This window comes from Microtus pennsylvanicus, chromosome 1 (genome assembly GCF_037038515.1).
Source record: "Microtus pennsylvanicus isolate mMicPen1 chromosome 1, mMicPen1.hap1, whole genome shotgun sequence".
In the NCBI taxonomy this organism is placed as follows: domain Eukaryota; kingdom Metazoa; phylum Chordata; class Mammalia; order Rodentia; family Cricetidae; genus Microtus; species Microtus pennsylvanicus.
The window spans coordinates 133,124,737-133,138,474 of record NC_134579.1 but is presented as its reverse complement, the minus strand read 5'-3'; the positions used below and the strand labels follow the sequence as shown (position 1 = coordinate 133,138,474).

Genomic DNA, 13,738 nt, shown 5'->3' with positions numbered 1-13,738 from the left:
GATAACGGTATGTCAAATGCTGGGCCTTGTGAGCATCTCTAGACATTGCTATTGGAGTAGGAATGGCCCTTTTCACACTTTAAAATGTTTAAGACACAGTGTGGAGAAGTTACGCAGGCTGGCCTTGTGCTTTTGATACTCCTACTTCAGCCTCCCAAATACCTAAGGTTACACGAAGGCCTGGGCCGCCATGGCCAGCCGTGAGAACATTTTTATATTCTGGGGAATCTAGTATAGGGCCTGCCATGGTAGTAGAGAGTAAAGATTGTTTTAGTGAAGGAAAAGTTAATATGGAGATTAAAAATGAAATCATGCCAGGAGGTGGTGGTGCACGCCTTTAGACCCAGCACTCGGGAGGCAGAGGCAGGTGGATCTCTGTGAGTTCGACACCAGCCTGGTCTACAAGGTGAGCTCCAGGAACGGCTCCTAAGCTACACATAGAAACCCTGTCTCAAAAAAAAATTAAATCATAAGAATGTAAAAGAAGAGCGCTGCTATCGCCCCCAGCAAGAGTTACCGGGCTGTAACTCTTGTTACTCACAGTGTTATTACTCGGTCCCCACATGAGATTTACAAAAACCCATTATCCTCAGGTTCTAATGAATTCATGCCCAGGGTTAAAGTAGGATCCATGAGAGGCTTCCTCTTATTACAGTTTAGTCCCCAATGTAAAGGTAACATGTCACATGCCAAATCCCCCAGATCTTCATTAGGTTCCTCACGCCAGGCTCTGACCTCTGGGGCAAAGGCCACAGGGGAGGGGGGCCTTAATAGATTAATTATTAACCATCTGCACCTCTGGACACAAAGGGAGGTAAAAGCCACCACTCAGCTAGGTGAGGTGTGCCAGCAAAGGTCATGGGGGTCTCACTGACATCCCCAGCCCGGGGACGCTGGTTCTGCCATGCAATTCCTTTCACTATCCTCATGTTGTTATTTCTTTACACCAGTGTGCGACTCTTTCATACGTGGCCTCTTGTGTTACCTGCTCAGAGAAGTCAAGCAGTCCAGCCTGTGGGAACTTGAGCCCCCTTCTCCTTCTCCAGCCCTTATTGCCTTGCTTCAGATCACCTCTGGTGTCCTGACAGGCTGCAGGCCCGGGTTGCAGTCATGGCTCATGGTATTGCTATAATCATAAACCATGGCTCTGGTGGCCTGTGGAGCATCAGGGAATACCCCTGAGTCAGATATTCTGGTGGCCTGTGGAAGGTCAGATTTTCAACTTTGGAATGTTTAGGGAACCAGGGCCCAGGCAGAAGGTAGGATGAGCATTTATGGTCATGGAATGTTGGCCATCTCTCTACCAGCATAATACTCACATAATACTCACAGCAACCCCAGATGGGAAGAGGCAGCTGCTGGCAATTAACAGAAGAGAGCTTAGGCCAGACCGCAGTGAGTATAAGAGAGAGAGGTCAGCATATCTGAAAATCAGGACTTACTATGTGCCCAAGAGCCTAATAGTCCCTGGGTGAGTTCCCTTGCTCTACTGGGAGGGTACACTAAACCTTGGAATTGTGAGGAGTAATATTGAATCTAAGATTGTCCAGGTAAAATAAGCTTTATTTTGGGCTACACCCAGAACTGGCCAGTTGTCTGTCTCTCCCTAAGTCAGGATTTTAGAGAGCAGCCTTATCGGCCTCCTTAAGTTTCTATTATAGGAGAGATAAAATGTTTACAGAGGCAGGAGAGTTGGCTGTTATGAATTGTTAGAAAAGTACAATGATCAGGAAGGAGCAAGGGTGAAGATACACATCATGTTGATGGGGTTGCAGGTTTAGTGTAGGTTAAAAACATATTTTGCCATTTACATCAGATTTAAGAAACAGGAACTTATTCTTAATTACAAATAGAAACATTAACCTGCACGGGACAAACCAGGACTTATTCTGAACTGTCTTAACTTATAAACAGAAACCTGAACTAGCAAGATATATTGTTTCTGTTTTTATTTCACATCCCCGTTCAATTGTATCCTGTAAAATTCTTGATTCTGTAGTAGGCTTTTGGTTATATTGGGATCAAATAACCATGCACTTAACAGCACCACAATTGGAATTTCTGTATCTAATTAAGGTATTAATAAGGGAAAGGCTACTTGTCTTTTGCTCACCAGATCACATGTGAAGAGGTCAGAGGACAACATGGAGGATTCAATTCTCTCTTTCTGCTATGTGAGTCTCAGGATCCAACTCAGGATGTCAGTTCTCTTGGCAAGTCCTTTAATTTACCTGCTGAGCATCTTGTTGACCACTAACTGATGATTTTAATGAGAAGAGTCTCCTCAAGTCTCTGTGGCCTGCATTGTGTCAATAACCAGTTAGATGGTGGTAGGGCACCGAGTTGGGCTGGGAAATGCATTGCTCATCTTACCCGGATTCTTCTGCTGAAGGAAGTATATGTCATTCATACAGTTGGCCCTTTAGGCCTGTGTAGCCCTTGTCAGACCTCTTCTTGGTGCCCACAATTGCTGGGATGATAGTGAGGGTTTAACCCTGAATTCTGTGGAAGCCCCCTTCTCAGTTTCTTCTTGGAGGGTAGGAGTGATTTAGTGATTTTTCAGTCTTTTCCTTCTTTTTCCTTCTCTCTCTCTTTCTTCTTTCTTTTCCTTCCTTCCTTCCTCCATCCCTCCCTCTCTCTTTCTTTCCCTCCCTCCCTCCCTCCCTCTCTCTTTCTCTCTTTCTCTCTGTCTTTTTTCTCTCTCTTTCTTCTTTCTTTCTTTCTTTCTTTTTTTCCTTCCTTCCTTCCTCCCTCCCTCTCTCTTTCCCTCCCTCCCTCCCTCCCGCCCTCTTTCCCTCTTTCCCCCTCTCTTTCTTTCTTTCTTTCAAGCTGATTTCTCTGCTTCTTGTTGGCTGGCTTGCATGGACTGAGAGTCAGGTCAGTTCACTGTGCTGGACATACGCTAGAAGGAAAGGGTGGAGGCAGCCGTCTGTAAAACAGGATCAGGTGCTCTTCACACAAGCTCTGAAGTTAGTTTCTCAGGACAACAGCTCCTGGGGCACCTGGGTCATGGCTGTGCTCTGGCTGCTGCTGCTAGCAGGGTTGCCCACATTCTTACTGGGAGTCTTTGTATGGGTTGCTATTCAAAACTTCCTCACGGCAGATATCCCTTCTACCCTGAAGCATCCGGTCAAGTTATGGTTTATGCACTGCATTAGACAGTACCTGATAGTGCTGGTGAGTTTTCTCTTGGGCCCCACCATGGGTTGGGGGTTCTCTTTGCACCTTGCCCTTCTCCTTTCTTTACCATCTCTTCTTTCTCTAGGTTCTCACGAGACTGAGTTGGGAAAGTCTCTCACCTCCCACATCTTACCCTTGTTTCTATTTTTTCCACTTTCTTTTCTTGGTTTTTCCTCCTCCTCAACCTTGCTTTCTCCCTTGCTTCCTTCTTTTCTTATCTCTTCCAATTTCAGTTTTCCTCTTCTTTCTTGTCTAGAAAGGATCTCACAATGTAGTCTTGACTGGCCTTATCATTAAGCTGGCCATCCCTCACTCCCATCTATTGAGGGGACTTATTACAGGGTGCATCACTAGTCTTGGGTATGAAGCTATTTTCTGAAGACCAAGAAAATAATTTCAGACACAGGTGTTACCCACTAAGTGCTGATAGATCCCAAGCAGCATTCAGTCATAGCCCCCTTGCCCCTTGTTCCATGTCCCTGTCTCTAGGAGATTCCTTACGTGCACTCGAGACTCCAAAGACAGAGATTCATTTGCCCTATTTGATGACATCCATGTAATGGATTCACCGAGCCCTTTACCATAGGTGCACAGTCTGTGGGGCTCTGAGCTTGCCTTCAGGGCTGGAAATTGGGAACAGAGTTTAGCACATGCTAATGAGTTCAGCAGATGTGTGAAGGATTGTTTGGCCCCATATGATAATCTGGGAATTTGAATGAGTGTTGGCATCGAAACTCTGACTGGGGACTTGGCAGTTGCCAGATATTGCACAGTGATTACCTCTAAGATAAGCTGAGGAGGAAGTGCAGAAGAGAAGACTAACGAGCTCACAGCCAGGATATCTGGGAAACATTGCTACTGTGTTCTCACTGGCTCGAGAGCCCTTTGGCTAACTTCTCTGTTCCTCGGAGTCCTCATCTATACTGAAGCAATGACCTCTGAAGGGCCATGCTGGTAAGAGCATTATCTGGCACTTTGATCAGGCTTCATAGGATCTGGAAAGTTGTGAAAACATGTATTTCTGCCCTGTGAAAATTTCCCACCACAAAAATGGACCACTTTAGAGGAATAAGCAAGTGTATGGGTCACATGCTAATTTGGGCTCCTGGCACTACAAATGAGGGCCTTGGATCTCCAAGGGCACAGAGACACGTGGATCATTCTTACCTTACTCTTTCACTTTAAAAGTAGCCCCTATGCTAAGCACCTGCTGATGCTGGCTTGTATCTCCAAAGGCACAGAGACATGTGGATCATTCTGACCTTACTTTAGAAACAGCTCCTATGCTAAGTACCTGCTGACAGTGGCTTTTGACATGTGCTACGTGTACACAGAAGATGTGGACTTGAGTCTAGTGTTGGCTAGTCTATGTGGGAGACCCTGCCTGATCTCTCTAGTCCAGAGACCCCTGGCAAGCTGCCTATGAGAAGAGTGACCATGAAGAAATCCAAGGGTTTGATGTTCACACAGTCCAAAACAGAGAAAGGAGAGAGAAGATGTTTATGTGGGAGGAAAAAGAGTCTGGAAACATTCCTTGGGCCCCAAATCAGAAGATTAGCCTTGCATTGTGGCCTCAACAACAAAATAAAGAATACTTATTTGTTCTTTGAAAGTTTCATACATGGCATGGCATTGTTCCAAACTGTTAAACAAATCATTTATTATTATTGAAGAGGTAGAGAAGAGGAATGGACTAGCATGCATGGGGTTATTCTCCCTGGAGACCTCTGGCTCTGTGGAAGGAAACCAGCTATGCAATTCTACACTTGCAACAGTGTCTTCATAATTCCAAGGGATTCTGGGCAGTGCAGCGATGGCCTCTAAGGAAGAAGCAGCCACCAATATAAAATGGAGGTGGAGGGTGTCTTTCTCTAGAATGTGACCTCTGAACTTGAATATGCAGTCATTTGGAGCCTCTGCAGATTGCCGGGAGGAGAATCTGATTATGCACCTCTGCTCAAAGCATTCTTGCCTAGTAGTTGGCTACTGCCTCTAGACTCTCAGTTGTTTCCAGGGATGGGCAGTGTTCCTCTTGAGTCTCAGGAGCTGCCTGCTCTCTTTCAGAGGGAATGTTTCCATCCAGAATAAATGCTGCTGGGCAGTGGTGGCGCACGCCTTTAATCCCAGCCCTTGGGAGGCAGAGGCAGGCGGATCTCTGTGAGTTCGACACCAGCCTGGTCTTCAAGAGCTAGTTCCAGGACAGGCTCCAAAACCACAGAGAAACCCTGTCTCGAAAAACCAAAAAAAGAAAAAAGAAATGCTGTACAACTCTCTACCTCTTTCTCTGTTTTTACTTGCGTTCTTTATGACCCCTTTCCTCCTCAAAGTTCGCTGAGTCTCAAAGGGGATCAGAATAATAGATGCCCTTTCAGGCTGACCATTGAGCCATTGTGCCCTACCAGTAGTCACTTGTTCTCAGGAGTTTCATTGGTGGTTTTTGGTCCTCTGTGGGACACTGTCCATTGCAAAAGGAATTCTGAGGGTGACAACAACAGTGCTTGATGCACAGACAATCAGAAGGCAGTTTACTAACCACATCGCAAACATTCAACAAACAGTGTCAGAGATTCCCCTCTGAATGCTATGGCCTCCTGAACCACTAGGTTTTGTCTTGGCTTACAGTACCAGACATGAACTCTCTCATGTGTAGTGGGCCTCACATGTATGAAGAAGATCTTGATTGTCCCACAATAATCCTGTCACTATTTCCTCTGCAAGAACACCTTGCCTGGCGTTTGGTGCCATAGCAGGCAGGGACCATAGCTGAGCAGGGTTTGCTGCGACAGCTCTCCTGCAGCAGCTCTCCTGCAGCAGCTCTCCTGCAGCACCCTCCTGCAGCAGCTCTCCTGCAGCAGCTCTCCTGCAGCAACCCTCCTGAAGCAGCTCTCCTGCAGCAGCTCTCCTGCAACAGCTCTCCTGCAGCAGCCCTCCTGAAGCAGCTCTCCTGCAGCAGCCCTCCTGAAGCAGCTCTCCTGCAGCAGCTCTCCTGCGACAGCTCTCCTGCAGCAGCTCTCCTGCAGCACCCTCCTGCAGCAGCCCTCTTGCAGCAACCCTCCTGCAGCAGCTCTCCTGCAGCAGCTCTCCTGCGACAGCTCTCCTGCAGCACCCTGCTGCAGCAGCCCTCTTGCAGCAACCCTCCTGCAGCAGCTCTCCTGCAGCACCCTCCTGCAGCACCCTCCTGCAGCAGCTCTCCTGCAGCACCCTCCTGCAGCAGCTCTCCTGCAGCAGCTCTCCTGCAGCACCCTCCTGCAGCAGCTCTCCTGCAGCACCCTCCTGCAGCAGCTCTCCTGCAGCACCCTCCTGCAGCAGCTCTTCTGCAGCAGCTCTCCTGCAGCAGCTCTCCTGCAACAGCTCTCCTGAAGCAGCTCTCCTGCAGCAGCTCTCCTGAGACAGCTCTCCTGAAGCAGCTCTCCTGCAGCAGCTCTCCTGCAGCAGCCCTCCTGCAGCAGCTCTCCTGCAGCAGCCCTCCTGCAACAGCCCTCCTGCAGCAGCCCTCCTGCAGCAGCTCTCCTGCAGCAGCTCTCCTGCAACAGCTCTCCTGCAGCAGCCCTCCTGCAGAACCTTCCTGCAGCAGCTCTCCTGCAGCAACCCTCCTGAAGCAGCTCTCCTGCAGCAGCTCTCCTGCAACAGCTCTCCTGCAGCAGCCCTCCTGCAGCAGCTCTCCTGCAGCAGCCCTCCTGCAGAACCTTCCTGCAGCAGCTCTCCTGCAGCAGCTCTCCTGCAGCAGCCCTCCTGCAGCAGCTCTCCTGCAACAGCTCTCCTGCAGCAGCTCTCCTGCAGCAGCCCTCCTGCAGAACCCTCCTGCAGCAGCTCTCCTGCAGCAGCTCTCCTGCAGCAACTCTCCTGCAGCAGCTCTCCTGCAGCAGCCCTCCTGCAGCAGCTCTCCTGCAGCAGCCCTCTTGCAGCAGCTCTCCTGCAGCAGCTCTCCTGAAGCAGCTCTCCTGCAGCAGCTCTCCTGCAGCAGCTCTCCTGCAGCAGCTCTCCTGCAGCAGCCCTCCTGCAGCAGCTCTCCTGCAGCAGCCCTCTTGCAGCAGCTCTCCTGCAGCAGCTCTCCTGTGACTGCTCTCCTGCAGCAGCTCTCCTGCAGCAACTCTCCTGCAGCAGCCCTCCTGCAGCAGCCCACAGAGCACATTTCGGCATTATTAGAGAGTGATATGAAGAAACCTCTCATCTCTGTCCCAGCTTCTTATATCCCTGCACTGCAACCAGACCATGAAGTGTCTTTAGCAATAGGCTTTACCATCTAGTCCTGGCATGTACCCAACATCAGTGGCAAGAGCTTTTGTGTTTTATGGGGCCTCAGGTGCCTCCCTGGCCAACAACTTGTAGGGAGGTAACCCCTCTCTGGCACTTGGGGTTTTCATTTAACAAGCGTATGGTCTCTAGGAGAGCCTTTTCACCCCTGCAATAGCTATGTACTTAAGTTATTCAACTATTCTTCTAATAATCTACTAAAACAGTAACCCAGTCCCAGTCAGACTGTATGGTGTGTGGGTGTGTCCTTGAACCTGCTTGTATTCTCTCTAGTTGTCGCATCATTTTGTGAAACGGCCATTCTCGCCACCTCAATTTTTTGTGAGTACTCACACTTAGTACTGAGTTGTGCGAGTTGCTCGCTAGTGGCTTTGATTGTTGTTTGTGTACTTGGAAATGCTTGCAGGAAGCCTGTTTTGGTGCCCACTCAGGCATAATGGCACCCTCCACGAAATGGACAGGCACAGAGCAGTGCACTTGCTAGTCTCTCTTGGGTCAAGTTGACTTATTTATATGCTCCATCCACACATCTGTTGTCCCCACTGAGGTAGAAGTACACAGAGCTCTTTAGCCTGCCCGACAATGACCTAAGCCTTTAGAAAAAGATGGTATTGGCTTGATTAAAAGTCCCTTGTGACATTTTGCCTCAGTTCTCTATGGTGGCCCTATTTTCAAAGTTGTACACTGGAACTGTGAAGGTCCCTGCGGGGTAACTTCTCAAGGTACACTCTTGATGGTTTCGAGAAAACTCAAGTTGGCCTTGCGGTTCAGGCCCAAAGAAACACTAAAAAATGCATTAGCAAGGTGAAATAGTGTGAAAATATTCCATCAGTTGTGTCAACTACCTGGTTGTCTCATCCTGAGGCACCTCCATGGGGTCCCTGTCGGTTTTCTTCACCCCTTGTTGGGTTGCTCTCACCACCCCAAGCACTTTGGTGTAGCCAAGTAAGGACAAAAACCTGTACATTTTTGGAGTTTGGGAAGCCCTAGAGCAATGGTTTCATCTCTTACTAGAAAAGGATGCCTATGCTTATGAGACAGAAAACCAGATGACCTCACTCATTCATAAATGACTTAAACAACTCAAGAGAATATCACATCGCTGCTTCTTAAAATGCCCAGTTCTTACTACTGGCAATGGAATTTTAATGAGTTTTGATGAAGTGAGGTCAACACTTGGATCACAACAACATCACCATTCATTCAGGACCTTGTGGGAAGTAAAGTTCAAACAGGCTCCCCTATCTGAAAATAATGCATATATATTATGTATAAAATAGTGAGTTATGTTCCCATGATCCCTTTGTACATGTGGTAAGCAGGTGGGGATTGGTGAAGACACCTGAGCAATGCTAAGTGGCTTCAGCAATTACTCACCTGGAGTGATACTTTGTGTTTTTAATGACTAAAGCTTGTCTGAAGACTGGATTGCAGAACTAAGCTTTTAGAAGTCGGGCAGTGGTGGCACACATCTTTAGTCCCAGGACCTGGGAGACAGAGGCAGATGAATCTCTGTCAGTTTGAAGCTACCCTGGGCTACAGGAAATTGCTCCAGTCTGTGAGAGAAACAGAGCTCACACGAAGGTGAGCCCAGCACTTGGGATCACACGCCTTTAATCCCAGCACTAGGGAGGTGGAGACAGGAGTGATATGGCTGGGCAGAGAGATGAATATAAGGCGGGAGGAGACTGGAGTAGATGCAATCTGAGCAAGCAGTCTGAGGCAGCAGTGTGAAGCATAGGCAGTCAGACTGAGGAGGCAGTCTGAGGAGGCAATCTGAGGATGCAATCTGAGGAGGCAGTCTGAGGATGCAATCTGAGGAGGCAGTCTGAGGATGCAATCTGAGGAGGCAGTCTGAGGATGCAATCTGAGGATGCAGTCTGAGGATGCAGTCTGAGGATGCAATCTGAGGAGGCAGTCTGAGGATGCAATCTGAGGATGCAGTCTGAGGATGCAGTCTGAGGATGCAATCTGAGGATGCAGTCTGAGGATGCAATCTGAGGATGCAGTCTGAGGATGCAATCTGAGGAGGCAGTCTGAGGATGCAATCTGAGGATGCAATCTGAGGATGCAGTCTGAGGATGCAATCTGAGGATGCAGTCTGAGGATGCAATCTGAGGATGCAGTCTGAGGATGCAGTCTGAGGATGCAATCTGAGGATGCAATCTGAGGAGGCAGTCTGAGGACAGGATCGCCCTTTCGATCTGAGCATTGGTAGAAGTGTGAACTCTCCAGGCGCTGGCTGCTCTAATTCTCTGCTCTTCCGGCATTCACACTTATATCTGACTCCAGGTTTTTATTACTAAGAACAATTAGAATTTGTGCTACTTATGCACACTTCTTGTCCTTTGTCTACTACAGGGAAACATCCTAGAGAAACTGAGAATTTGTGCCATGCCCAGGTTTTTACAGTTTCTCATAAGCCTAATGCTGATAAAGAAGGATCCTAACGTGCTGGCGACTGACATGCATTTTGGAACAGTTCCTGTGAGGCTGATCAAGCCCAAGGCAGTGTCTTCCAAACCCCGGCGAGGCATCGTCTTCTATCATGGAGGAGGTGCAATAATTGGAAGCTTGGGTAAGTAGCTTCCATGTGAGGTGGGGAGCTTCATCAAAGGTAGAATTTGACACATGTTCTCATGGGGACTTGTCAGGAGGGAGCTGATGCAGGAAGAAGTTGGAGTTTCTTAAAGAGAGAATGGGTGCGGAGTTTGGGGCTCACCCCAGTCAGTGGGTTGTAGCTTAAGCGGCAAAGTTTTCTGTGTTGGTCTAAGTCTAGCTTGGGGCAGTGTGTCAGAGGAGGACTTCCTGGAAATGGCCGTGAGCCCTTTCTTTCCTCTCTACTCATAGCACTGACCATTTCTGCCTTTTCACACCACTCTCTGAATCATGCACGTTCCTCAGCTTGGCTGTCGCACGGTGGAGAAAATCCAATCACTTCATCCCCTTCACTGCTGAACCCAAGTTGCGTTGGCTCCACTTCTTGAGCTTCAGTCTTCTCTTCCCACCAGAAGGGTCCAAAAATACACGTTAGAGCATATCATGTCTGCATTGCAGCCCCTCCCGTACCCCATGATGCCCTTTCTAATCTTGTCTCTTCCTTCTCTTCCTGCCCTTCATGTGCTGTAGACACCGAACTTCTCTGAACTTGTGAGAAAAGATGTTGTCTCTGGGTCCACCAAGGTAGCTGCTGTCCCCGGGGTCTGTGGTGGAAAGTGCGTGGTTCTTGCCACAGCTGCTTTAATACTGGGTTTTTCTCTTGCAGACAGTTACCATGGCCTTTGCAGCTTCCTGGCCAGTGAGACAGACTCTGTGGTGCTGATGGTAGGGTGAGCATCCTGAGATGACGGGGGGCTCATATATGCTAGGGTATTTATTGAAACCATCTGGGTGACATTAGACTATAGAAAGGGGCCCTGAACTTGGGTGTTACTTATATATTTTTATGTACACCTGTCTAGGATGTCACCATACCCCAGGTCTTGACAATGGGTTATTCACAGTTTCTCACATGGAGTGTCTAACACCTTTGGCTCTTTAAAGCTACAGCTGCTATTTCCCCAGGTTTCGTTTCTCCTGTTGTGGCCACTGCTGCCTCTGTCTCCCTGACTGTCTGCTGTTGGCTTTGAGCTCTTTTGTCAGCCTTGCCCCTCTGCCACCCCTCACTGCCATTCCTGCAGCTTCACCTCTGCTCCTGTGTGGCCACTGGATATTCCCCATGGCTCTGCTATCACCGTTCTCAAGGCTTCTGGCTTCCTCCAAGGGCCAGTTATCATCATTATCAGACTACCAGTAGCCCTTGTGCCTCTGGTTCTGCAGCCTCTGCCGTTACTGGCACCGCTGCTTCTTTCTGGTAACCTGCTCCGTCTGCTGCACAAAAGCCATCAGGAATAACTTCTAGTGAGAGGCTGTTTATTGGGTCAAATGTTGCAAACCAAGGCAGTGGCGAACATAGGAAGATGCCTTCCAGCTGGCTCACAAAATTAACACAACAGCATGCTAATCTAATCAGAAAAGAGCGTGTGCCCTGGTGTCAGCGGGCCTTCATATAGAATTGTGTTTATGAGAAGTATTGTATTGTCCCTTCTGAACTGGGCTAGAGTCCTGATAGGCATATATTCTGAGTAGTTCCTTTTCTTTGGCTTCACATCATAAGGAAAGTCTATTTCAAATTGTTTGAAAACTTTTGGTGGTGGCTGCAACTTCAGGTGCTAGGGTTGTGTTTTAGTTGCAAGTGGCCACGATTGTTGTGCAGCTTTCTTAATGTTCGTGTGGTGTTCAAAATCACCTGTGTGTTAGAAGTCTAGCTGACGATTAGACTCACAGTCATTTTCTCAAAGCTGCCTCCTTTGCGGGAGTCTAAGAGCTCCCCATTAAGGAGTCCAATGGCCTAATCTCCTAACACTTTTGCTTAACCACAGGAAAATAAACATTAGAATGAACGCCTTATTGCTAACACTGGCATGGACTTACAGTGTGTCAAGGGGTGGATTTTAATACTGCTCACCATGTGCCTCACACATCAGGGAAATGTGAGTCTCACAAGAGGGGAGACCAGATGAATCCAGTAGCCGTCCCTGGATCTTTGCTGCTTGCTCTGTTTTCTAAGACATCATCTTCGAACTTGCTGGATTCTGCATGTGATGTGCTCATCTATGGGAAGTAGTATGGGTGGACATGGAGCATCCTGGCTTCCCTGATCATCAAAGTCCCTGAAGGGAAAGTGGGGGTTGCCATGTTTACTTGTTAGGATCACTCTGCGGATTGAGTCAGGTTTGGTCCGCTTTGAGAGTAGAGGACAATGATCGAAGTGGCCTCCAGTGACCCGATTGTAAAGTAGCTTGCTGTGTTTGCTCTCTACTCCTCAGGTACCGCAAGCTTCCTAGCTACCATCATCCTGTCCTTGCCAATGATTGCCTGAGTGCCACCATCTACTTCCTGATGCACCTGGAATCCTTTGCGGTGGACCCATCCCGGGTGGTTCTTTGTGGAGAGAGTATTGGAGGTTGGGCTGTGGCCACTGTCATGCAGGTCTTAACCAGAATTCCCAGTCTACCCCAGGTCCAGGCACAAGTCCTGATTCAACCAATTTTGAATTTCGTTAATTTTCAGTTGCCATCATATCAGCAGAGCAAAAATGTGCCATTCCTTACCAGAGACATGCTGTTTATGTGTCTGTGTAAATACCTGGCCATTGACCTCTCTTGGAAAGGTGCCATGTTGGCAGGTGCTGTTATACCTCTGGATAAGTGGAAGAAATACCAGAAATGGATCAGTCATGAAAACATCCCCAGAAGGTTTTGGAGACAATTTTCACAACCAGAGTCTCTTGGGCCTTTTAATGAGGCTGCCTATCTGAAACCAAACACATTTGGAGTGCAGAAATTTCGCCCGTCCTAGCAGATGCCAGGGTTATTTCTCAGCTTCCTAAGACATTGCTGGTGAGCTGTGAGAACGACATCCTCCGGGATGATGTGTTGCTGTACGAGAAGCGCTTAGAAGACCAGGGGATCCCTGTGAACTGGTACCATGTGGAAGATGGCTTTCAGGGATGCATTATGTTGCTTGATAAGAAGTATCTTTCTTTCCCCTGCTCTATGAAAGCTGCAAAGGCTGTCATTGGTTACATAAAGGGTATTTGATAGTAAACTTGGGCTTTCTGTGGAGTGGGACTAGGAAGACCTATGCTTCATGGGGTCTTTGCTTAGTTATATGTTTGGGGGAAAGGAGAGGATGAAACAATAATAATAGTGGTCCAGGAAGAAATGAGGACATGGGTCAAAGAACTCCTGACTTCCTGTCAAACAAATTTTAATTTGCGCTCCCCTCCTACACCACTGATATCATATGTTGGATCCTGCCTACCTCTTTCATTAGGTAATATACATATTGTATTCATAAAAATGTTCTTTGAAATTCTTGAAGACTTACCTAGTCTGTGTAGAATAAATACCATGGAATCACACTGTAACTGGTAAACCCTTATTAATCGTGATAAAAATATTCTTGGACACCATTCCTACAAATGAAACCATCATGTTTTTGCTTCTGATGGCAAGGCCACTGGTCACAGCTCCATTAATGTTGCTTCTATTAATCCTGAAAAATAGTTTTCAATGAAACTCTCTGAAAATAGCCACCCTTTGCCTTAATTCTGTCATGATTTTACATGGGAATGTTCAAGAAACAGAGATTGGGGAAAAGGCAGTTTAAAGGGATTTAGAGGGATGGGTGAGCTCTGAGTGCAATTGCACACCCCTGGAATCACATTTCAGAATTCCTGTCTCAGATCCCTGTTGACTAT

At 47.8% G+C, this 13,738-nt stretch overlaps 1 protein-coding gene across 1 annotated transcript; it reads left to right on the top strand.

The window, feature by feature from the left end:
• Positions 1 to 3,009: 3,009 nt before the first annotated feature.
• LOC142841165 (arylacetamide deacetylase-like 4) lies at positions 3,010 to 13,076 on the top strand. Its single transcript, XM_075957938.1, is given in 5 exon segments — positions 3,010 to 3,177; positions 9,796 to 10,012; positions 10,700 to 10,763; positions 12,303 to 12,787; positions 12,790 to 13,076. Coding segments are annotated over 5 exon segments (1,221 nt in total).
• The last annotated feature ends 662 nt before the right edge of the window (positions 13,077 to 13,738 follow it).